The sequence below is a fragment of the Trichosurus vulpecula genome, chromosome 3 (genome assembly GCF_011100635.1).
Source record: "Trichosurus vulpecula isolate mTriVul1 chromosome 3, mTriVul1.pri, whole genome shotgun sequence".
NCBI classification, from domain to species: Eukaryota; Metazoa; Chordata; class Mammalia; order Diprotodontia; family Phalangeridae; genus Trichosurus; species Trichosurus vulpecula.
In genome coordinates, this window is record NC_050575.1 from 389,632,173 (window position 1) to 389,657,398 (window position 25,226).

The 25,226-nt window shown below is 45.9% G+C and overlaps 2 protein-coding genes across 2 annotated transcripts in view; one reads left to right on the forward strand and one right to left on the reverse strand.

Annotated features, from left to right (window-relative positions):
• PIEZO1 (piezo type mechanosensitive ion channel component 1) overlaps positions 1-20,695 on the reverse strand; it is a 175,989-nt gene extending 155,294 nt beyond the window's left edge. Inside the window, exon 1 of the mRNA XM_036750066.1 lies at positions 20,632-20,695. Coding sequence (XP_036605961.1) covers positions 20,632-20,695 — 64 coding nt within the window. The remainder of the gene's footprint in view (positions 1-20,631) is intronic.
• A 2,139-nt stretch (positions 20,696-22,834) lies between these two features.
• CDT1 (chromatin licensing and DNA replication factor 1) overlaps positions 22,835-25,226 on the forward strand; it is a 4,357-nt gene continuing 1,965 nt past the window's right edge. The window contains exons 1-2 of the mRNA XM_036750068.1: positions 22,835-22,891; positions 23,365-23,422. Coding sequence (XP_036605963.1) covers positions 22,835-22,891; positions 23,365-23,422 — 115 coding nt within the window. The remainder of the gene's footprint in view (positions 22,892-23,364; positions 23,423-25,226) is intronic.

A 25,226-nucleotide genomic window follows, 5' to 3' on the forward strand; every position in this document is an offset into this window, starting at 1 on the left:
GGAGTCATTCTCAGCAGAATTCGATTGTTCCCTGCACAAATTAGCCAAGCCTCACAAGCCAGAGCCTCAGAGGCAGCAATTGTTTTCTGGCTTTGGCTGTGTGACTTTCAGCAAGATGCTGAACCTCTCTGTGCTTCCAATCTTAATATTCCATGTGGGATTCAGTGTGGAAAAGATAATGAAAAATGACTATATTTTGCAAGCTTCAAGTCATGCGGAAGTTTTATGATGACATATATACCAAGTAGCCCTGGGGGAACAGTCTCCTCACTGAATGAGGGGAAAGCAGTCATTTATTATAGAAGCAGGCAGGATGGGTATAGGAAGAACTCCAAAATTTGGGTTCCACATATGTAGCCTCCCACCTGGTCCACTTGCTTCCACACATAGCTAGCAAAATAACTTTGAAGCCCAAGTCTGATCGTGTCACTCCTCTGCTTAGGAACCTTCAATAGCTTCTTATTCCCTCCAGGATCAAATATAAACTCAACTCGGCATAGAAAGACCCTCCCAGACTGGCTCCAACAGACCTTTCCAGATTTGTTTCGAAATTATGCCCCTTCTAGCCAAGAATAGAAGGAATGCAGAAAGTTGGGGGGAAATTTTCATAGACAGTCTCTCAGATGGGATGTGACTGGGTTGGAATATTGCCGTGGCATAAAAAATGATGAGCTGGCTGATTTAGAAAAACATGGAAAGACTTGGACCTATGAAGGAAGATGCTATCCACCTCCAGAGAAACAGATGGCATGTGGAAGTATGCACAGTATGGTCTTATGTATATATATGTGTATATACATATATGTTTATAGATATCTATGTGTAGGTATATATGTCCATGCTTAATTGTAGCCTTCGGGGGGAGGGGTAAAATATCTATGTATGTGTATCTATCTCCATGCTTAATTGTAGCCTTCTGGGGGGGGCAAAGTATCTATGTATAGGTATATATATATATATATATACACACATATATCCATGCTTAATTGTAGCCTTCGGGGGTGGGGTAAGACATCTATGTATAGGTATATACATCCATGCTTAATTGTAGCCTTCGGGGGTGGGGTGAGATATCTATGTATAGGTATATATCTCCATGCTTAACTGTAGCCTTCTGGCGTGGGGCAAGAGGGAGGAAAAAATAAAAAGTGCACAGCAGAGAACAAAAGAAAACCTAGGAAGAAGCACAGAAAAGCTGGGTAGCTTTGAAAACAATCTGTCATATTTATTATATAGGTTTTCTTGAAATGGAAATTTATTGTTTTATATTGAATCCTCTTATGTTCTGCTGTGTACATGGAAATGTCCTTTTTTTCTTTTGTCATTTTCTATTTAAGTTTAAAGTGAATACAAAATTTTCACAAAAATTACTCCCCTGAATAGGTTCTCCATTCCAGCGAAACTGACCCATTTACTATTCTCTGAACTTAGCTTCTCCATCACCACTGTCTTTGCAAAAGAAAGAGACGTGCAATTCCAGGAAGGCTTACCTTCTTCACTTTCACTTCTTAGAACCCTTAGCTTCCGTTAAGGCTCAAATAAGTTACCCCCTGCATTTCCTGAACCCCAGTAATTGCTCATACTCTCTCCCAAATGACCTTGTACTTAGTTATCTGTGTAGATTAGGTATTGCCTTGGTTTAATATATGCTCCTTGGAAAGACTATTTTTTACCGTGTCTTCGTGTCCTGAGGACCTAGCATTACACCATGTGCACAGTAGGTGCATTGTCTTGTCCCCATGTCCAGTATGCTCTGCCTTCTCTAGCCTTCTGCCTTCTCTCCTGCCAGTTTTTTCTTTCACATCCCTTTTTCACATAACTTAGAGGTAGAAGGGACCTCCAAGAGCTAGGATCTAAGTCAACTCCTCTTTTTACGAGAGAGAGAAAAAGTGAATTTAGTAAGTAACTTGCTCCAACGCCCAAGGGAAAGAGCAACAGAGCTGGGGTTTGAACCCAGGTCCTCTGATTCATTCACCAAACATTTAGCAAGTTCTTATTAAGGGCAGAGATAAAGGCTAAAAATGACACAGTCCCTGTCCTTGAGGAGCTTGTGTTATACATGTGCAGCACCCCTGTGGGGAAACTAGGATGGATGTCACTGCTCTCATTTTACAGACGGGAAAACTGAGGATGAGAGATAAAATGATTGCTCAGGGTGACACAACTAGCAAACATCAGAGACAGGATTCAAAGCCACATCTTCCTTAATGCTAGATCCCACACAATCGTTAATGTGACACTCTATTATATTAATATAATGTATTATCATACTATACGGTATTATAATGATACTGAAGTTGCAGGGATATAATATATTATGCATTATATTAATATATTAGTTAATATTTAATAGTTATATAATAGTTAATAATAATTAGTTAATATTAATAATAATGCATTATATTAATATAATAGCATTATATTAATATAATTTGTTGTTGTTGCTTAGTCCATTAGTCACGTCTCACTCTTCATGACCCCATCTGGGGTTTTCTTGGCAAAGATACTGGAGTGGTTTGCCATTTTCTTCTCCAGCTCATTTTACAGAATGAGGCAAACAGGGTTAAGTGACCTGACCAGGGTCACACACAGCTAGTAAGTATCTGAGGTTAGATTTGAACTCAGGTCTTCCTGACTCCGGACCTGGCTCTCTATCCACTGAGCCATTTAGATTCCCTATTAATATAATGCGTTGTATGAATATTACATTATTGTTACAGTATTACATCACTACATTAAATAATTAAAGATACTAATTGCTCATGATTGGGTCATGCCACAATAATAAAAATAATCACATCACCTAAATTAATTTAGAGATTTAGTGCCATATCAATCAAAACTCCCAGGAGATTAATTTATATAATCAGACAAAGTAATACCATAATTCATTTGGAGGAATAAAAGGTCAAAAATCTCTAGGGAAACAGCAGGAAAAAAAAGTAAGAAGAAAGAGGGCCTACCTAGCAGGACCAGATCTCAAACTATGCCACAAAGCAGTAATCATCAAACTATCTGGTATTGGTTTAAAAAAATAGAAAAATTGATAGGTGGAACAGATTAGGTAAATAATACCCAAGAACACTTGAACATTCCAACATACTGTTTGATAAACCCAAGGACCCTGACTCCTGGAATAAAGACTCCTTGTTCAACAAAAACTGCTGGGAAACCTAGAGAGCAGTCTGGCAGAAATTAAGTTTAGAACAACATCTTACACCATATACCACGATAAGCTCCAAATGGACATAGGACCTAACTATAAAAGGTCATATCATTAGCAAATTAAAGGAGAAGAGAAGGAGATATGTTTTACAACTAAGGCATAGGGGAGAATTCTTGACTAAACAAGGAAAGAACAACTGGGAAAAATATTTGCAGCAGCCTTCTCTGATAAAGTCATCTATTCAAGATAACTATTTAAAAATATAAGCTCCAGAGCCATTCCCCTAATAGATAAGTGGTCCAAAGGTAATGAAAGAATGCAAACTATCAATAACCATATGAAAAATACTCCAAATAATTAATAATAAAAGAAAAAGAAACCAAACAATTCTGGAGTTCCATCTCACAACCATCAGATTAGCAAAGATAACGAAAGAAGAAAATGTCCAGTGGCAGAGAGGTTGTACACCAGAAATTTGGAACCATACTCCCAAAGTCACTAAAATGTACATATTTTTTCACCTTCAATGCCAGTATTAGCATATACCAAAGAAAGAAAGAAAGGAACCATATGGACAAAATTACTTGTAGCAGCCACTTTCTGTTGTTGAACTGGAAACAAAATGGGGACCTATGGATTGGGGATCGATTGAACAAACTATGGTATGTGAATGGGGTAGAATATTATTATACCAAGAGAAATGACAAATACTATGGATTCAGAGAAACCTAGGTGACCCCTGCCTCAAAGGGCCATTTGCTTAAGACTTTCCTCATCAGTGAAGATACTCTATTAACCACCCTTTGAGTCAAGGGTTATCCCTAGGAAAATGTTTATAAACTCATACAGGATGAATTGAACAGAACCGAGAGAACAATTTACAAAGTGACCACAACAAAGGAAAAGGAAAGAACTTTTGAAAGACTTCAGAACCTTGATCAATGCAGGGATCAGTCATGACTTCCAAGGACCAGTGGAAAAGACTGGGAGCCTCTTCTTGGCAGAGAGGAGATGAAATAAAGATGCAGAAGGGACACACACACACACACACACACACACACACACACACACACACACTCCTACATGACCAATGTGCTGATTTGTTTGGTTTGCTTTACTATACTTTAAACAAAGGAGGGCTTCCATTGAAGACAAGGGTGAGGATTGGGAGGAGGTGGGTGGATAATAATGGAGATACCCCTCAAAAAAAGAAAGAAAGAAAAGAAAGCATCAATGCAACATTTTTAAAAACTACACAGAAGGGAGAAGAAAGGAGTTCACTTCGGACAGAGACAAGCAGGACAGCTTCCATAATGCCATGTTAAATTTAATATAGACTTTTAAAAATAGACTATACATAACAATAATTTACAGTTTCATAGCAAACCCTCCTTTTGCTCATTGTAAATTGACATGTTCATTTTAAAAAATATTTGATAAGTTCATAACAAAAAATAAAACTTTTTTTTTAAATGAATTTTGAGATGGGTTGTTATGAGGATTAAATGAGAAAATAATTGGAAAGCTCTTAGTGCTTTCTAGTGCCTGCCCCACAATGCTATATAAATGTTGGCTATTGTTAAATGAGATAATATTTGTAAAGAGCCTGGGACAGTTCCTTCTTCTTATGTTCTGCATTGGGTCATGCTCCCTCCCTCACAAGGCCCTGTACAAAGCAGGTACTGAATAAGGGTTTTTTGAATGAATAAAGTTCCCACCCACATCTTAGGACATTGAAAACCTCAATGAGAAGGAATACTCCCTTCCTTACCCAGCCTGGGATATTCGTGCAGACTTCCTACCCACTCCCGGCAGTATCTCATTTTGCCACGTGCTCCCATTCAGTCCAGACCATCATCCTCTGAGTCACCCGCCAATGACCACCAGCTCTACCCCTGCCTGGCATGATTCAGAATGAACTCCTTACCCAGGGACCAGATCTCTCCTGAAGTTCCTGAACCACAGAGGGTCCTGGATAAATCTTAATCATGTAAGTCTTGATTGGTCAGGGCTTGAGGAGGAGGAGAAGGAGGAAGAAGAGGAAGAGGAGAAAAAGGAGAAGAAAGAGAAGGAAGAGGAAGAAGAGGAGGAAAAGGAAGGGGAAGAGAAGGAGAAGGGAGGAGGAGAAGAAGGGGAAGGAGAGGAAAGAGGAAAAGGAAGAAGAGGGGAAAGAAGGAGAAGGAAAAAGAAGAGGAAGAGAAGAAAGAGAAAGAGAAGGAAAAGGAAGAAGAGGAGGAGAAGGAACGGGAGGAGAAGAAGGAAGTGGGGGAGGAGAGGAAAGAGGAAGAAGAAGAGAAAGAAGGAGGAGGAAGAAGAGGAAGAGGAGGAAGAAGAGGGAAGGGAGGAGAAGAAGAAGGAGGAGGAGGAATGGGGGAAGAGAGAAAGAAGGAGGAGAAAGACAAGAAGGAGGATGGCCAGATCAGAAGGAGATTCTCTGGGAGTCCTAACCAGATGAGATCCTAGGACACACAATATTAATGTCAGAAAAGACCTTAGTGCAGGGGTTCTTCACCCTTCTGTATCTTGGACCCTTTTGGCAGTCTAGTGAAGCCTCTGGACCCACTCTCAGTATAATTTTTTAAAAATAACTTAAGGAAATACTAAATTTCAGGTAGATGTCATTGAAAATTAAAATGTAACTTTTCCCCATCAAAGTTCACAGATCCCCTGCAATTGATCCATGGCTCCCTTGGGGCCTTTAACTCCAGGTGCAGGCCTCCTGCCTTAGGACATAGAATGTCTAAGCTAGAAAGGACCTCAAACACGAGGTCAGAAGTGGAAGCAGCCTAGATTATCCAATCCAAGGGTCTTCTTTTCCATACAGGGAGAAAGAGGCCCATATCGGAGCAGCAAGGGCAGGGACTGGACTGTCTCCCATGCTTTGCATGCACTAGGTACTTTATAAATATTTATTTGAGCCTAATGAACTTGAGGTTACTCTGAGTGTGGCAGAAGCACACTAGAACCCAGGTCTCCAGGCCCCGGCCTGTTTTAAGCTTTCATTTCCCTTATCCAGCTAGAGTAGTGAGTCTCTGGATGACAAGGACCATGTCTGATACATCTCTTGGTCACTCATTCCACCCCACCCGGTACCTAGGACTGGGCAGACCACCCAGGGGGCTCCATAATTGTCTGCTCTTGGCTCAAATGATGCAGCCAAACCATGAGAATTCCTAGAGCTTCCTTCCATCTGTAAAGGCCTTCTCCTTTCTGCCCCTCCAACCTCCTCTGCCCTAAACACACATGACAGACAGACAGGCAGGCAGGCAGGCAGGCAGACACACACACACACACACACACACACACACACACACTCCCAGTCACTGCTCTGCCTGAGCCTCTGAGATTAGCCACCAATTCCCCTCCTCCATCTTTCCTGATCCCCGCAGGGGACTGTGGACCCAGATAAAACCAGAGAGGGTTGGCACAAAATCTCCCTGGGCAGGACTCTAGGAATTGTAAACTCCCTCCTTCATCATCTGAATCCTCAGTTCTCAGCCCCAAGCAGAGTACTGACCCCTCCCTAGGCACACACTCTCGCAGGCCGTTGTGGAAACACATTACCAGAGAGCAGTTTACTCCCATAGAATTAGTCAGTGACGACTCCTGGCTCTAATCGTATAATAAAAATATAAACTGGAAAAAAAAAAAACCACGCAGATGAGCTAAAGAGGAAAAAAAAAACCAGCCAGTCACTTCTGTTGGAAGTTGCTTTTTTAAAAAATATTCCAGCCTGCCCCCCCCCAAAAAAAGAAATATGACACTGTTGGGACAAACGGGTATTAAATGGACCATTAAGAAAGCAATAAGGACCCATCATTCACACAATTGTAGTAGTGGTAACAATAAAACTAACATTTCTAAAGTCCTTTTCAATTTACTATGCTTTCCTCACTGTGTACAGTATTATTATCCCATTTTACAGATGAATAAACCAAGGCTTGAAGCACAGACATGATGTGCCCAAGAGTGCTCAGCTTCTAAATGGCAGAATCAGGAATTAACCCAGGGCCAGAGAGGTCTTTCTACTATAACACAGACACATGCTTTGGAAAACAAAAAAGGAAGGGAAGCTAGGTGGTGAAGTGGGTAGAGACCAGCCCTGGAGTCAGGAGGACCTGAGTTCAAATGTGGGCTCAGACCAGACACTTGATACTTAATAGTTGTGTGACCCTAGGCAAGCCAAAAACAAACAAAAGGACTCAAAACAATAGCTTCCAGTATTGAGGGCAAAAGGAGGGGCAGAGATAAGTTTAACCCAATTCCAGTCGACAAATCTCTAGTGAGCACCTGCTTGGCTTTGCCCCATCTCTGCACCGGGTATTGTGTTGGACACCAGAGAAAGATAAATGCCTTGTCTTTAAAGTCGTGGGAGGGGGGGAGGGCAGAGGCAGGCTTCCACAGTCCCCAGCTGCGCATCCCCAGTGACTTTCCTTCTCTAGGGCCCAGCTTCTTCCACTGTCAAATGAGTGGGGCTGGCCCAGATGAGCTCCTCCTGCTCTGCTAGTCTCTGTCTGAAAGTTCCTTCCAGTTCTAACTGGCTGGATTCTAAGGCCCGTCGCAGCTCTCAGGCCTACATTCTAACATTCTGTGGTCAAAAGTCCCTTCCAGCTCTCACATTCTATTTCTTAAGATCCTTTCCAAGTCTTGCATTCTATGTTTAAAGATCCTACAAAGAAACACTTAGTTAAATAGGAAAACAAGGCAGGCCATGACCACCAAATGAGTAAGGCAGCTACTAAGTGTTTTCAGGCAGGAGGAGGTAGGGGTGGTGGTGGTTCGATGAGGTCCGGGGTGACCAGACTTCAGGGGTGAAGACTCCACCCTTCATCCAGAAGGTGAAACTTCAGCTCTGCTCCGCGTTGACAGGGCACAGAGTCCCAGGGGGTTCTACAAGGTGGAATATTAGTGACTTTGTTCAGAATTTATGGTGGAGTGTGGGCCAGGAGCTGAGGTCTTGGCCAATCTGGGTATGGGGTTGGGGAGAGAAAGAGGAGGGAAGTGTGGTGAAAAGTCCTCGTTTAATCATTTTTTAGTCTCATCTGACTCTTTGTGACCCCATTGGAGGCTTTCTTGGAAGAGACACGGGAGTGGTTTGCCATTTCCTTCTCCAGCTCATTTTACAGATGAGGAAACTGAGGTAAACAGGGTTAAGTGACTTGCCCAGGGTCACACAGCTAGGAAGTGTCTGAAGCTGCATCTGAACTCAGGAAGAGGAGTACTCCTGACTCCAGGCGGGGTGATCTCTCCACTTCACCGCCTAGCTCACAAACTTTTCCAAACCCCACCTACCCAATGGCCCACCAGACCCCTCTAGAGTCCTTCTTTCTTCTTGGCCACACAGGCAGCATACTGGGTAGTGGACTAGAAATTAGGAAGACTTGGATTCAAATCTCGCCTCAGACACTTATTACCTGTACGAGGGCTTCCTCATTTGTAAATTAAGGGATTCCAACCAGGTTACCTTTCAGGCCCCTTCTGGCCTCTCCAGCCAGTCCGTCAGACTGAGGAAACAGATGGAGAGGGAGAGAAGGAGGGAGAAACTGAGGGGAGGAATCCTGGGGGGACGCAGCCCTTGGTACGCCCAGACCAAAGCGGCAGAGGAGTCGGACCACAATCACATTCCTTTGGTACCTCGAGCCCAGGCAGAAGGAATTTGTTTACATAGCAGGTTTTTTTTTTTCAGAAGGTTAATTTGGGAAGTTGATCCGACAGCGGCAACTTCTAAACAAAAGGGGGGAGAGGGGAGGGAGCAGCGCTGGCGGGGGGGGGGGGGGGTGGAAGGGGGAGGAGGGAAGGGCTTCTCAGGGAAGCAGAGCCACAAAAACAAATCTTGACACTGCCCTACACCGGCCAAGGCAGGCTGGGGCCTGGAGAGCCGACAGCAGAAGCAGAGCTTCATGGGGAGTGAGGGGTGGGTGCCACCCCTCCACTCTAACCCACAGTATCCCAGCTGTCACAGGCTGCCCAATGGTGGGACCACCTCCCCAGCGGACAATACCCGGAATAAGGAGAACGAATAACAGTCCACCCCAGACGTCCGGGCCCAACCTTCCTCCCTGTGGGGTGCTGCCTTTCCCCAGGGCCTCCAGAAGCCAGAAGCCAACACCCTGGGCCCATTTTTAGCTATCCAGCTCTCTTAAAAAAGCAACCACAAAAGGCAGCTGTGGGGCCCACTGGCCCACTTTAGCCCAAGGCCTGGGGGCAGGGGGACAAGCAGAGGCCTGGACGGGCCTGGAGCTGTATTTACTTAAGGAGAAAAATAGCTTGGAGATCGAAGGCTGGTAAACAGCCAGTCGCCCAAAAACCAGCCCTGTCCCTTAGAGGTGGACTAAAAATACCCCCTATGATTATGCTATTAAAACTACCAACACACACAAAAAATTACCCAGCCCTACTCAACAGAAATCTTTCAAGCAAGGCTGGGGGGACAGAGGGCTGGAAGCCCAGGCATAGGGCTCCTGTTGTGTACCAGGAGGGCAGGCCAGAGCCAGGCTGGCACTGACTGGCCAGAGGGAAAGGCCCAGCCTGTCTAAACTCAGGGCTCAGTGGCTTCTGTGACTCAATTCGTCTTCCTCCAAGGCCCAGTCAGCCCAGGCTAATCTCAAAGGGCTTCTGCTAGTCCAGAGTCAGGCTGGAAGATGAGCTTAACCACCAGCCCCTCAGCTCAGTTTCCTTCCCCCTGAGTGCTGGGGTCCTGCCAACTCCATCCTACTTCTGATCAGGTTCTCCCTCCCAAAGCGGAAGGTGCCTCAGGACCTGAAGAGGAAGGAAGTCTGACTGATTATACAGAAGCCTTATGCCGGGGGACTATCAGGGTCACTCCTACCTAGGACACACTCACCAGCTCCCTATTAATTATAGGCTTAAATTCCAACCCTGCCTGGATTCCACAGAAGCCAGTGTAGTGGAAACAGTACTGGACAGCCTATGACCTACTCTCTCTCCAACCCAGTGTTTCCCTGCTCCACGACCCTCAGCACCCCATCTATCCCCCACCCAGCTTCTGCCAGAAGCCTAGTCTATATCCCCTCTCTATCACGTCTGAACCATGGGCACCTCCTGTCTAGAGTCTTCAGATGAGCATTTAATCACACAGTGACTTGCATGTTTCTTCAAGACATGTAACATGAGCATCATAACACATGGGGCTTTAAGGTTCACAAAGTCCATTTTATATCCTTGGATGCTGACAACAGCCTTGTGAGGAAGGTACTATCATTGTCCTCACTTTATGGATGAGGAAACTGAGGCTGGGAGAGGTTAAGTGTCTCCCCTAGGGTCACATAGCTTCTAAGTGTCTAAGGCAAGACTCAGACTCATGTCTGTCCAAGTATGGAACTCTTTCCACTGCCCCCTACCTAGCTGCTTCCATCAGAAGAGATGAGATGCACATATAAACAAAATAGTATATAACATATAAATATATACAATATAAAATATATTTGTATAAACAAAATAAAAGGTAAATGGGAGAAGGTCACCCCAAATCTAGGAGAGCAACACATCCATAGTTGAGCGTCCAACAAATACTTGGAATTACAGAACCACAGGACATTCCTTCTAAAAGAGATAGTCTATTAGATTCCAAGCTTCTTGAGAGCAAGGTCTGTTTTGTATCTCTTTTTGGCTCCTCAGTGCCTAGCACAGGGGCTAGCATACAATAGGCAGTTAATAAATGCTGATCAAATTGAATCCAGTCCAAATCCTTAATTGTAGAGATAAGGAAACTGAGACTGAGAGAGAAGGAATGATTCCCAAGTTCACACAATTAGTGGCAAATGAGGTTAAGAAAACAGTTATTCTGTCCTAAAACTAACTACCTTATTGAGTAAATGAATGAATTCAGAAAAGACCAAAGAAATGGACTGATGTGTCTAAGCAGACATTTCTATGACTGAGGCAAGTTCATGTGGAATTCTGTTGCTATACAGGTCTGGGATTAGCGGAGTGGGGTGGGGGGAACCTTAGGAATCTTCAAAAGAACCTACATCCCTGGCTCTAGCATCCCATAGTCACCTGCTCAGGTGCTGTCAAATTTCTCTCTCCGGAACTTGCAACTGGCTATCTGACCCCTTTTCCTCTTAAGTTTTCAAAGCCAAAATGTGTTTCCATGGCCCTAGGGGGCCAGGAAAAGACTTTCTGGCTATACCAAACTTCCTCCACTCAGACAGTCCCTAGCATCGGCTGCACGCCATGGCCCCAGAGCGGACACTGCAGCTGTTTCAGACCCAGACGATGGGAATCCTCTCCCAGTGATGACCCAGAGTCCAGCCTGTTCCCCCAAAGGAGAGGGCTCTGTCATATGGGCAGGGTGTCACACTCATGTCGGATGATGAATCACTGAGAAGCCAGGGAACATTTGTGGATGAAAGCACATCCCCAGATGGTCCCTGAAGGCTTTTCTCAAGGTGGCTCTGAAATATCTTTCAAGGGTAGAAATCAGCTGCATCAATCAGGAAGTCAGGAGAGAGTTTCTTTGCCCTGGGCCCAAGGGAGGAAGTCCTACATTCTTGCACTGGGCCAAAGAGAGGAACTCCTACATTCTTAGCATCTCTTCTCCGCTTGAAGGAGCAGTTACAGGCCACAGCCTCTGATCTCTAGCTGCAGAGGCTGTGAGAAACAGCCCTAGTCTACCCAGAGAACACGTAAAAACAACACCAGTCTCTCTAACACGAAAGCTGCCCTTTGGCCCCTCCATCATATTTACACCTAAGTTTTTGCTGGCTGCTAAAATGACTGACCATGTTCCTAGAGACCTAGGGAAGCAGGCATGGTGCTAATCCTCCCTAGAGAGGAGAAAAGAAAGGAAATGAACCGGCCCTCTTCCTCTAGGCCTCAGGGTCAGGCCTCCAGAGACTGCAGAGTGCTGAAGGCATAGGGAGTTGGAAACGCTTAAGACCAACCTCCTGTCTGGATCCTTTCCTGAAAAATCAATCAAAATGCTTTTTCTTCCTAAAATCTATGTATTTTTACATGCATTTATAATCTGTGCCTCTCACTTTCCTCCATCTCTGGAACAAAAAAACAAAAACAAAATCTTCATCATATGCATGATGCCCAGCTAAACAAATTCCCATACCGGCTATGTCTGAAAATGTATGTCTCTGTTTTAAATTCATCACCCACCTCTGGGTAGGAGGTGAGAAAAAACTTAGGACCACTCATGAAATACAAATCACTATCCTGGACATCATCAAGAGATGAGAAGAGAAAAGAAAATACATGGATGTGTACACACACACAACATAATACAAGAAATGACCAAGGGGACAACAGTTCCTGAGAAACCACAGAAGATCTGAATGAACTGATGCAAAACGAAATGAGCAGAACCCAGAAGAATGGCATAGAAACCAACTACATTGCTATAAAAGAACTGCACCAGATCAGGACTCTGACCAATGCAATGACCTCTCAAGATTCCAGAAGATGGACGATACTGAGTCATGCTTCCTACCTGTTGGCAGAAGGGATAGACTGGATCAGAGATGTCAAACCCAACATACTGGGCTGCCTGTGGCCCACAACACACTTGTGGCCCTAACCAGATTAAAATTGTCATTGGGCAATATTTAACAAAATAAAATAATTTATTTTTATTTAATAATTTAACATAATTTAATAATTTAATAAAATGTAACTTGGAAATATTTAACAAAATAAATAAAATACAGTAGAACATAGATAATATTAATATGTTGTTTTACAAGTCAATATGTGGCCTTCAAGGATCGTTTTAGGTTTAGCAGCCCCCATTTCATTGAGTTTGACACCATAGGACCAGAGCAGGGGTTCTCCACCCAAGGTCATATGCTTTTTAAAAAAATATTTCAATAATTCTATTTCAACATAATTATTTTCCTTTGTAATCCTATGAATCTTACTTTATGCATTTAAAAGTAAGAGAGGAAAGCTAGGTGGTACACCGGGCTTAGAATTAGGAAGGCTCATCTTCATGAGTTCAAATCCGGCCTCAGACACTTACTAGTTGTGTGGTCCTGGGCAAGTCACTTCACCCTGGTTGCCTCCATTTCTCCATCTATTAAATGAGAAGGAAATGGCAAACCACTCTCCAAATGGGGTCACAAAGAGTCAAACACAACTCAATAACAACAAATTCTGGGAAGAGATCCATAAGCTTCACCAGATGGCAAAATGAGGAGCAGACACACAAAAAAGATGAAGAGCTAGAGAGATATGTTTTCAGACACAAGACAAAATATGGATTTGTTTTGTTTGACTACACTTTTTTGTAATGAGGAAGAGTGTTAGTGGTGGAGGGGAGGGGGAGGAAAGAGAGGAAAGGAGTTCGGATGAGGAGTGGGTAGGGGATGGGAAAACGGTGTCAAATAAAGAAGAAAAGAGCATCAATGAAATATTTTTAAAAATACACAGAAGTAAGTTTAGAAGGAGACCCAGACCAGCTGGGCAATGTTGATATTTCTATGTTAAATGAAGTACATGCTTTAAAAAAAAGCCGTAATTACAGAGATCCACAGTTTCATATACAATCCTCCATTTCTGTTCTTCATGTACGGAAATGCTCATGTTGGTTGGCATTTGTCAAGTTTATTCGACCACAATCGGAAACATGGATAAAGCAGCATCTCGACCTTCAACTGGCTCTAAGAGTCTGAATATTGGAAGATTATAAAGCTGCCAATGAGAGGATCTCAGGAGAAGGGCCGGGGTGAGCGGGATGGATAATAAATGCCTCAGGAGCTGTTCATGGGCTGCCATAGTTAGGGGGAGTTCCCCGAAAGAGACAGCAGGGCTTGAGCTGGCCCTTGATGGACGGGTAGGATGTAGCCAGGGAGAGAAGACAGGAAAGAGGGGAGAGGGAAGGGAAGCCATCAAGCCACCTCGGCGAGGCTCGGAGTTCACCCCCTCTTATGCCGCTAGTAAGATAGGCGGTTTTCTGTTACTTCATTCAGAGGGCAGCTAATCTAATCTAAATGTAACCCAAGGTGTGTAAACTCTGTTGTTTAAGACAGGCTTTGAGAGGGCAGAAGAGCAGCAACTCACAAAAATATTTCACTTTAAAAGTCAAAGCAAAACATATACATGTGTGATCGTATACATAAGAAAAGCAAAACATTGGTTCAGTTAATGCTCTTGGGACCACAGGCATTAACTGATGCAAATTTTTAAAAAATAATTTTACTATAATCCCTCCTATCTGTGTAATACCCTGCAAATACAAATAATTACAAGTAGATATTATCAATTTGCTCTGAAATCAAATTTTCATCCTACTTGCTCCTTTTTTGCCTTATAGATTAAAAAATGCATTGATACAGCTTCCTTGGAGGTATTTTTAAATTCTGGCTTCTATGAATAAATGAGGCAAATAAGCAGTTCCTTATGTCTGATTCCCTCCACAATCTGACCCCAATCTACCTTTTCAGAGTTTTTGTCATACTATGGCACCCTTATGGCACTCAAGACTCTCCAGTCCCGTCAGGGGCTCTCAGATCTCCATGCACCCACATAGCCCTTGGGATGCAGAATGGGAGAAAGAAAGCATACCTTGGCTTTAAAGTCAGAGGACCTGGGTTCTAATTCTGCTTCTGATGCTCACCACCTATGTGACTTTGGATGCACCATGGGAATCTCTCTAAGACTCAGTTTCCTCATCTGTAAAAGGAAGGGATTGGACTACATAGCCTTGGAGGCCACGTCCAGCTCTAAATCTGTCTTCCAACATCCTCCTCTTAAAGTCTAGGTCAGATGATGCTTCCTCCAATCTTCATTCCCATATTACCACCCCACTCCTCCAGCTGCTTTGTCCTTCTTCAGATCTTTCCACTCCTACACAATTTTGTATATGTTGTACCCATTACTGGTATTTCCAATTCAATAAACATTGATTAAGCACCTGTTATGTGCCATGCAATCTAATAAGAGAAGACAACATACAAAAGGACACTGTGAAGCAAAGGAGGGGAGGGAGATGAGGCCCCAGAGAGTACCTGGTGAGGAGGCATCTTGTGCCATGTAGTTGAAACTAAGTAAGGCTGTAGATGGAAGGTGGACTGGCAAAGTCCAGGCTCCATCCTCTATAAAGGAAAAGCTGTGGGTGGAGCTCAGGGCTCAGCCCTCCAATCAGAGGGGAGAAGAGGATGAAGGCCACGGGAAGGTGGTGAATGGTAGCAAGCCCCCAGAAGATAGCTAGGGATTGCATCATTGATTCTCATCTTTATATTCCCAGGGACCCGGAGGGTGGGAGCTTGACTAAAAAAAAATTGCCCGATTTTGACTTATTGCTCTTCATTTCTCAATTTATTTTCCTTTGAAGAAAATGTGAATCATTTGCAGGTTTGCAGATCAGCACTCCTTATTTTGTTTGCTTAACCATTTGAATTTGTTGATAAATGTAGGGAAATAAGATGAAACAAGACCTCATCATCCTGGTATCATAAAGTTGGAAGGGGTCTTGAAAGTCTTCTAGTCCAATCTGCTCATTCTACAAATTGGGAAACTGAGGTCCAAAGAGGTCATGATGTGATCCCCAGTTTGTAAGCAGCAGAACCGGGGTTCAAAGGCAGGTTCTATGATTCTAAATTTCAGACCACCCTGCTATGGCACACTGCCTTCCAGGTTTAGTGAGGCGTCACCCACGATTGGAACATGACTCCTCAGTCTTGCAGGAAAGGAAACGAAAGTCACCAGATTCAAAAGCCAACCCTGCAGGAAGCCGTGTGCAGCTTGGGCAGTCCGGTTACCACCTGCCCCCAGCCCCCACTGCCCACACCTCCTTCCCTTCTTCCCTGCAAGGGATGGACATTCACAGACCACGCTTACACACCTTCACCCCTATTCCCACCTCCAACCGGCCTCTGGTAAGGGGAGCTGGTGGGAAGAGAACCTCTTATTGTCAGGTGAGGGGTCTCAATCAGAGGTTAAATCCTCTCAGTGGGTGAAGAATGTTGGTCTGGGAATCTGGAAACCTGACCTCTAAGAGGCAGCTAGGTAGTGGGGTGGATCTGCAGTCCAGAAAACCTGAGTTCAAATCCCACCTCCCACCCATCCTAGATATGTGATTCTGGGCAAGTCACTTAACTGTTGTCAGCCTCAGTTTCCTCATGGGGATAAAATTAGCATCTGCCTCCCAGGGTTGTTGTGAGGATCAAATAAGATAATATTTGTAAAGCATTTAGCACAGCATCTGGTACACAGTAGGTACTATATAAATGTTAGCTATTTTTATTACCAGTTGTGTGTGACCCTGGGCAATTTACTTAACCTCTGTCTGCCTCAGTCTCCCCAATTGTAAAATGGGGATCTCCCAAGGTTGTTCTGAGGATCAAATGAGGTAATAGCTGTAAAGAGCTTGGCACAGTGCCCAGTATACAACAGGCACTTAATAAATGCTTATACCCCACTCCACTCCTTAGGTTTCTCATAGGTCGAATGGGAATTCTTGTGTCAACTATCTCACTCAAAGAATGGCTATGTGTAAAGTATTCTCTAAATGTGGTCTATTTTTAATATCAGAAGGATCAGGACTAGTGCCTCTTAGACCACTACCTTGTGGTGTAATCTGGGCCAAATCACTTAACCACTCTGGGTCTCTGTTTCCTCATCTGTAAAATGGGATAATAATACCCTGCCTACCTCTAAGGTTTCTGTAAGGATCCAAAGAGAGCATGTATACAGAACTCCCTTTGAGAACAGAAAATGCCAGTTTATGGCAGGAGGTTGATGGATGACTGCAGCTGACACAGCCATGCCTTCACACATGCAAGGCCCTGGGGACACACCCCCCAAACACCTCCTCCTGAAAAGCTCTGATCCAGTCCAGATGTTAAGAAACAGCAGTGATAGGCTAACTGCTTTCTAACCACCTGTTTGTCTTTCCGCCCCTGGCAAAGACTGTATTTCTGCCGACCTCACCAGTCATGTCTGTCTTTCCTATCTAGCTATTGTGGCTTTGGGGCCTGCCCTAACACAGAGAACCCAGCCCCTCTTAAGAAACGTCACTTCAGAAAATGGGTTCAAAACCACAGGCTTCAGTAGGGGGATGGGAGTACACTTACTCAGGTAGGACTGAAACCAACTGGCTTAGACCAAGAGCTTAGCGTCCCAAATGGGCCCTAGGACCCGAGCCAGGAACCCCATTTCTCTCTTCCTTCTGATTCTCAAGTGTCCTTCAGTTCCAGCTCCATGAGTGACAGCAACCCTGGTGAATGGTATCAGGTATTCTAGCACCCGCCTGCTATTAGGCAGAGATGCCTTATAGGGAGTGGAGTGAGGGCCTGGGGACTCAGGGCCAAGATGAGTCAAACATGCACCCTCAGTTATTGCCTAAGCCCATGCAGTGCAAATTTTCTGACTAATATCTTCTGACTGATGGCTTCACTCAGGATGAGTTATTCAGTTCCAAAGTGCTGCAGTGGCCAGGGATCGTCTGAAGGGGGTGGTGATTCCAGAAGACCAGGAGAACTGGGGTGTCAAAAACAGCTATTCAACCCTTTGCTCAACCAGGGTACTTAGCAAACATTAATCATTTAGGAGCTTCCAATTGAAGACTCCTTAGGCATTAGAATTGGAATGGAAGGGAACTTGAAATAAACTAGTCCAATCCCCTCATTTTCTAGGCCAGTGAGACCTAGAGAGGGTCATCTAAAACTAGTTGTGGATGGCCTTGAGCAGATCTCTTCCCTTTTCTGGTCCTCACTCTCCCCATCGGGAAAATTGTTGAAACAGTAGTGGTATTCCCTATCTCAAAGAGTTAGTGTGAGGAAAGCACTCTGAAAATGAAGCTTAATGTGTAGAAATGGGAATTATCATCACCACCATCATGAGTGAGAGAACCAGGCTTAGAACTCAGATGTCCTTCCCCCCAGTCCAGTCCTCTGATCTAAGCACTGTGCTGCCCCCCCAATCTGGATGATGCCTCCACAATATTTCCATCCTTTCTAGAGAGTCCTGAGGACCCTCTCTGTAGAACTGAGTCCCACCTAGCCATAATGCTCTTATAGGCTCAAGACTTTCCCCCTCCATTCCTCTCTCTGGGGTCTAATACTGCCAGTTTCTAACACTTAAACTGAAGAAAAATAAACTTAGGATCAGTCAGACAGTCTCCTGTCTCAAAACATAAACTCAACAGAGCCCACCATGATAAAGGCATCTGAGGCTTTTTCTTTTTTAAAGAGCTCTTTATTTCCTATCCCTCAACTTAAAAACTTCCAAATGACCAGTTTTTTTCTCCAGCTTGTTTTTACCTTCTGTCCCTCAGAAAGCAGAAAGCAAACAGGACAGCTCTGTTTACAATCCCATTTGCCTTTTTGGTTCTCTTGGGTTAGTCCAGGGCTCTTCTGTCCAAAGACTAGGCAGAGGAAAGTTTTAAAAGCCTCTCCCTCCCCTTCAATGGTCTTCATTGATTCTTTTTTTTTTTCCAGTGCTATGAAAATGTTCCCAAGCTTGGTGAGATTTCTCTCCTACAAACCAAACCAAAGGTTTGTCTGAGGGCTAGGCTGGGACACTCATCTGGAATTCTTCCCCACTAACCCCACCCCCATTCTACTTGCAAGCCAGGATGGTCTTACCCATTGGGTGATGGGATTTAAGGGGTACTAGTGAGGCTTTCTCTATCTCTCCTCCGATGCCTTGAATTCCAGCTTCATTAAAGATAAGAAGTGTTTCTTTTTGAAAGTAAAATATTCTATTTCCACTCAAGGGTGAATTAGTTTGCTTTCCCTAGCAGAGCTCGGTCCCACTTGGAGACTGAGTGTTTGGGGTAGGAGGAAGCCTGGAGGTAGTTTCAGTGCTTAGAGCCCTGGGTAGAGAGGACTAGACAGGCTGACTTTAGGAGAGACTACTGGATTTGAAATCAAGGGAACTGGAATTCAAGGCACTGGCTCTGACATCTACCAACTGTGAGACTGGGCAAGGTAGGGGAAGGTCTCTGTAAAATGGAGGTGTGGTAAGTCTCTGTAAACCTTAAAGGGCTACAGAGATGTAACTTGTTATTATATCACCAACAAGTGGAATGAAAGGGGTGCAGGAGTGGGAGAGGGACCCTGAGAGGAAGGTGGAAGAACATTTTCCATTTCTCTTAAGATCCCACTATCAGTTTAGACTTCTAAGGACCAAGTGTTTTCTGACAACCCAAGAGGGCAAGGGACGGGGAGTGGGAGAAGTGATAAATTCAGAGACCCACGGGGCCTTGGAAGGGATGTCTTTGACAGCAAGTCCCTACAGAAGAAAGGGCTGGATTTAGGACTTGAGGTTGCATGCCTCCTTTATGAAACCCTTTATCACTCTCGGGGTTTCCCCCAAGCCCAGCTTAGATCTCCTCCCCCAAGGACTGATCACCAGAGCAGAGGCCAAGCTAGACTCCCCAAAGTGGCTGCTGCTATCCCACCCCCTTCACCACCTCCGCCGGCCCAACCCAGGCTGTAGCTGTAGGGGGCCCTTCGGGCCAGGACCAGGAAGGCTCGGAGCAGACCTGACTGTTTTTTCCAAAGGAGGGGACACCACCAGTTCTGCACGTCCAGCTCGAGTTGGGGAGGAGCAGGGTTAGTGACGGTAGGAGCAGGCGCGGGAATAGACGTTAGTTTTGGACGGGAGGGTCCAAATTAAACAGTTCCAGGCAGGAAACCCGCCTTCTCCCAGATTGGTCAGGAAGTAGTGATGCAAGTTGGCGAATTTTTAAATGAGTGAGAAAGAAAAGGAAGATAGCCCCGCACAGGGACACAGCAATGAATTTACTGGGAGCCCACCGTGCCGTTCCCCTAGTCTCCAGAGAGAACCCCGCCCCAAGACCCCTGGACCGACCCAAGGGCCCCTATCGGCTTCCCCATGGGGCTCCCGGTGGGGCGCCTCCCCTCTGACTGGATGGATAGCAACTGCCAAGGGACCTCAAAGTGGTGAGGACTGGGGACCTCACGGCGGCCCCACGAGCGCAACCCTGGCATATGAGATGTCCGGGGCCGTACGCAAGTGCTGCTCCCCCTCCTCCTCCACGAGCCTTTCCGGGGACCGTACTGCGGCTTCCCCACATCAGATCTAAGTCATGTCCTGAGTAGGGGGCTGCTGAGAGAGGGGAGAGCTGCCTGGGTCTCAGAGCCTGCTGTCCAGGCTGAGAAGTTCTGGAGTAACTTTGCTCCCGGGGACCCCCACCGATCTTTGTTTTATGACTCACAAATGCACTTAGCATGAATGATAGTTAGCTGTTCGCTGGGAGTTGGGGGAGAAGGGGGAGGCCTTGTCCCGTCGCGGGACAGTAAATTTCTCTAGGGCAAGAACTGACTTGGCTAAACTTTTTGTCTTCTCCAGTGCCTAACACACAATAAATAAACCTTTCTTTTATTTGTTTGCTTTAGATGCAGGTTATTGGAAAATCTCCCCTCCCCCCCCCCTTCTAGGAAACTGGGCCCAAAGCGGGTCCCAGGGCCTAGGACCCTCCCTCCTACCCACCCCCACTGCCCACCTCCTCTTCTCCCTCCGGGACTCACCCGCTAGAAGGGAGAGCGGCAGCAGCAGCCAGTATAGGAATCCACAGAGCGCGTGCAACTCCATGCCGGGGCCGCCCCCCGACCCTCCGGCTCAGGCTGTTGGGCTAGAGGACGAGGAGGCCGACTGAGATCCGCGAGTCCCGAGGCGCAGGAGTGAGGGGCTAAGGGGCCGGGTCGGCAGCCGGGGAGCAGCGCCCCATGGTGCGCAGGGCTAGGCGCGCTCACTCCATGTGCCAGGCGCCGCTTCCAGGAAACTCAGCTCCCCGGCTTTCCCCTGCTCCTCCCGCGCACAAAAGTAGTCGAGGGCGCCGCCCGCCGGGGTTCCGGAGACTTGGGGGGTGGGGGCTCCCCGACTTAAAGCGGGGGAGCGGGCGGGCAAAAGAAGTTGGTGCAGCAAGCGCCGTTCAGCCCGGCGCCCCGGGCCCCAGGGCCGGAGCCGAGCCGAGCGAGCGTGTCCCGGGAGCAGCACGAGGCGCAGCACCAAGCTCCCCGGCTGCGCTGCAGACCCGAGGTGTGGGCTTCTCAGCTCCCCTGAGTGAGCGCCTCTTCTGCCTCTGCCGCCGCCGCCGCCGCCTCTCGGCCGCCTCCCGCCCTCCTCCCAGCCTTTTATAGACTCTGCCCCCTCCCGCGGCCGCCCCAGCACCTCCTCTTCTGTTTCCCTCTGACAGTCCCACTGGCCGAGCTGGCTCTGCGCCCCAGGGATCCCCCGCCTTCTTTCTCTAGCCCCCAGCTCCGACGCTTCTCCAGCTCCCCAGACTGCGTCCTCCCGGGTCGGAGCAACCCGGACCGGGCAGAGGTGGTTCAGGACCCTTTCCCCAACTGCCCGAGAAGGGGCAGACGCCCAGCTGCCTCAGCCACCCGCCAGAATGCTCCCAGTGAACTCGGCGAGGCCCCGGGACCCCCTGGCACCAGCCTCTAACCCGTGGGTGGAGGGAGCTCTTGCCCAGTTTTCCGCTCCTCCTTACTGGCCTAGATGGGAGTATGTAGAGACTTCTCGCTCCCTGGGTGGATCCTGACCCCACTGGCCTGGCCGGAGTGCTAGTGTTACCCCTACACCCTAATCCAAGGCCCCCAACCCGGGGCTTGGAGCAGTCAGAGCCAGGCACCGAGTAAGTTTCACTTTGCTTCACAGACTACTGAGGCGGAGAAGCAGCGCTCTCTAGAGCCTGATAGGGGGACCTACACAATAAAGAACTCAGTATACCCTAGCGGTGCCCCAAACCCCGGAATTTAGAGCGGCAAGTGACCCTACGGATCATCCCCTTCAACTCTCATTTTACAGAGAAATGATCTAAGACCTAGACATACAGATACATAGTAGTCTATGTTCCTCGCTCTGTCGCGTTTCTCTGGCCCCTTGGTGAATGGGAGGTATAGGTGTGGGGGGGCCCCGGGAACTCTGGGGTGACCCACAGGACCTCGGGATTTTTCTTCGAGACACAGTATAGTTTCCTAGGCCGGCGAAGGTGTGAGCTATTTTTGTAGTGTGAGCTTCTGGCATCCCGACTCCTGATCCAGTTTGGTTTCTGCCTCGGTCTAGTGACCACAAATCACTTTTCTCTATTGCTAGGCTTTCTTCTACATAAAACAGGAACAATCGTGACCAATTCACATGAAAGGGATTAGCTCATTAACTAAAGGTTGCAATGTCATTCACTTAACATGCCCTGTCTATGATATACATGATATATCAGGTGTGGGTATTCCTGCTAAATAAAGCCAGCAGGTGCCTAACTTTGGAGCCAGGAAGTTCTGGGTTCAAGTCCTTTTAACAGTCGTTTCATCTCTCAATATTCTAGCCAACTCTCAAATATTACAAACAGCAGAGAAGCTCAGCCATTATTGGTAGAGGGAGTTTCCTGACCCTGGAGATCCCTCCATCAGTGAAATCACAGGTCCACTTCTAATCCCTATCCCTGCTCCTTTCATCTCAATGCTCCTGCTCCACTCCCTTAATAGCGGCTTTTCCTGTGTTGCTGTGACCACAAGTTTCACCATCTACAGTAGTGTTCAGAATCTTCTAATGAGGAGTTTCTTCAAGCTTAACCAGTCTGGTTCTCACAGCACAGACCAAGAACCTCTCCCTGGGCTTTCCAGTTTGTACCTTTGAGAACCTAGGACTACCCCAAGACTACAGAGGAACATAGGTAAGCTTTGATGGAGGCTGTGTGCATCTCTGTCTTTACAATAACATTTTCCCCCAATGCTCTACCATGGTGTGGAGATTTTACTGAGTGCTCGGACTGTGTGCCAGCAGAAGGTAAAACTGGCCAGGTCTCACCTCGCAGAAAAGGCTGGGTACAGCAGCAATGGGCAATGTTTGACCTCTAAGGAATGTCCCAGCTAAGTTTCTAAAGGCTCATCTCCAGAAAACCTGGCCGCTAGATGAATTTTTTGTCAGTCATAGCAACTTAGAAAACTGCCTACTAACAGGCTGCAGTCTTCACTGATGGAGGCAGTGATGAAATCAGCCAAGATATTTTGGAGATATCCTGTTTTCCAGAGCTAAGGCCTAATAAGCAGGTTGTGCCCTGAGCTTGGCATAACAACAATCCTTTGCACTCAGGATGATATCACCCTCTGGCAAAGTGTATTACTTGGACCAGCACCAGGTGTTCACTGAGGGATTAAGCTCCCCTGATTTCCCAGATCCATCCATCACATATTCATACTCACTGACAGGTACTGTACTCCTGTTCCCCTGTCACAGAACCCTGGTTCTGTGCCGAACAGGGTGGGTATGACCCCCAAGACTTGAGACAATACTGTTCCCACAAGGCCTGTGGGAACAGTAACTCAAGACCTAAAATGATTATGTCATGGTCCAACCCAGGATGTATGCAAGATCTGCCTTCAGTCCAGAATGGTAAGCCATCCTTCTTAGGTGGGGAGAGGGGGTTCTGTATGCATTTGTCATTTTCTTAATTCTGAAATCAATTAAACTTCTGTTTGTGTCCTGACTCTCCTGTCTCTAGCCTGCTTTTTTTGGCTCTGGCCACCTGCAGCTTAGAGGCTGGTTCTGATACAGTTGACAAATCATTTGTCCTTTGAGTACCGAAGCTGAGGGTGGCCTGGGTTAGTGGACAGAGGGCCAGTCCTGAAGGTAGGAAAACCTTGGAGTTAGGCACAATCTCTGATCCTTTGACCATAAACAAGTCATTAGCCTCTCAGCACCCTATATACTTCTTTAAGACTATAATATATGTGAATATTCCATTCACATTAATGGAAGAAATTGCCACACAGCATCTCCTACTACTCTGACGATCTCATGGATCTGAACAAAAAGAAAAAGAAATACAGCTTTACAAATGCCCGCTGTCTATTTGAAGTATGTTTGTGTATTTATACCCCAGTCTTCATGCTGACTCTCTCAAAGGCTTTCCCATGCTGTACCAGAAGGTGCTCTGTCCAGAGGGTATCCCAAACCTAGTGCTGTTTTCTGTATTCATCGCCCACTGTGATACCTTTGCACTGCAGGCCTTGAATGTACTCCCTCCTCCCTTCCACCTCCCATCATCCCTAGCTTCCTTCAAGGTTCAGCTCACACGCCAATTCCTTTAGGAGACGTATTCTGATGGATCTAGTTGTTAGCGCACTTCCCCCAGAAATTACATTGTATTTATTAATAATAATGGCATTTTTAATGGCACTTTGAAGCTTGAAAAGTGCTTTACAAATACCTCATTTTATCCTCGCAGCAACCCAGGGAGGTAGGTGCATTAATTTCCCTATTTTACAGATGAGGAAAGTGAGGCAGACAGAAGTTAAGTGACCTGCCCAATGTCACACAGATAATAAATGTCTGTGGTAGTATTTGAACTCGGGTCTTCCTGACTCCAAGTCCAGCATTCTGTCCATGGCTTCACCTAGCTGCCCATTTTATTTACTTCATTTTATTTCTTTATTTATCTCCATGCATATTGTCTTTCCACACTCCCAGGCACCTTTAGGGCAGGCACCTTCTCTGTATCCCCAGGGCCTAGCACAGTGCCTAGTGTGAATACTAAAGGAACTCATGATGAAAAATGCTATCCACCTCAAGAGAAAGAACCGCTAGAGTCTGAATGAAGATCGAAGCACACTTTTTAAGCTTTCTTTATTTTTCTTATTTTGTTCTGTGTTATTTTTAGTCTGTTTCCTTTTGAGATGTGGAAATAAATATGTTTTACATGAATGCACATGTATAATCTATATTAAATTGCTTGCCTTCTCAAGGACAGAAGTAAGGGAAGAAATTTGGAAGTCAAAATTCTAAAAAAAATGAATGTTTAAAGTTGTTTTTACATGTAACTGAGAAAAAGTTAAAGGAGAAATGCTCATTGATTGAAAATGAATGACCATCACTACGGAATGGTAGAGAGCCATGGTCCCCCCAACCACGTTCACTCCTGTGCTTCCCTCAGGCTTAGAGCCCAGCTCCCTCAGTAGCCAAGCTGGCTGCTCTCCTGTCCTTCCAAGTATCCCCTTCTATTTATGTTGAAGCCTCTCCAAGACTGCCACATGTCTTTCTTCCCTGACACCTTTCAAGGAATTGCAAAAAGAAACTCAGATGCTGGCCACAGCTCAGGAGCGAGATCCTACTGTTCTTTCTG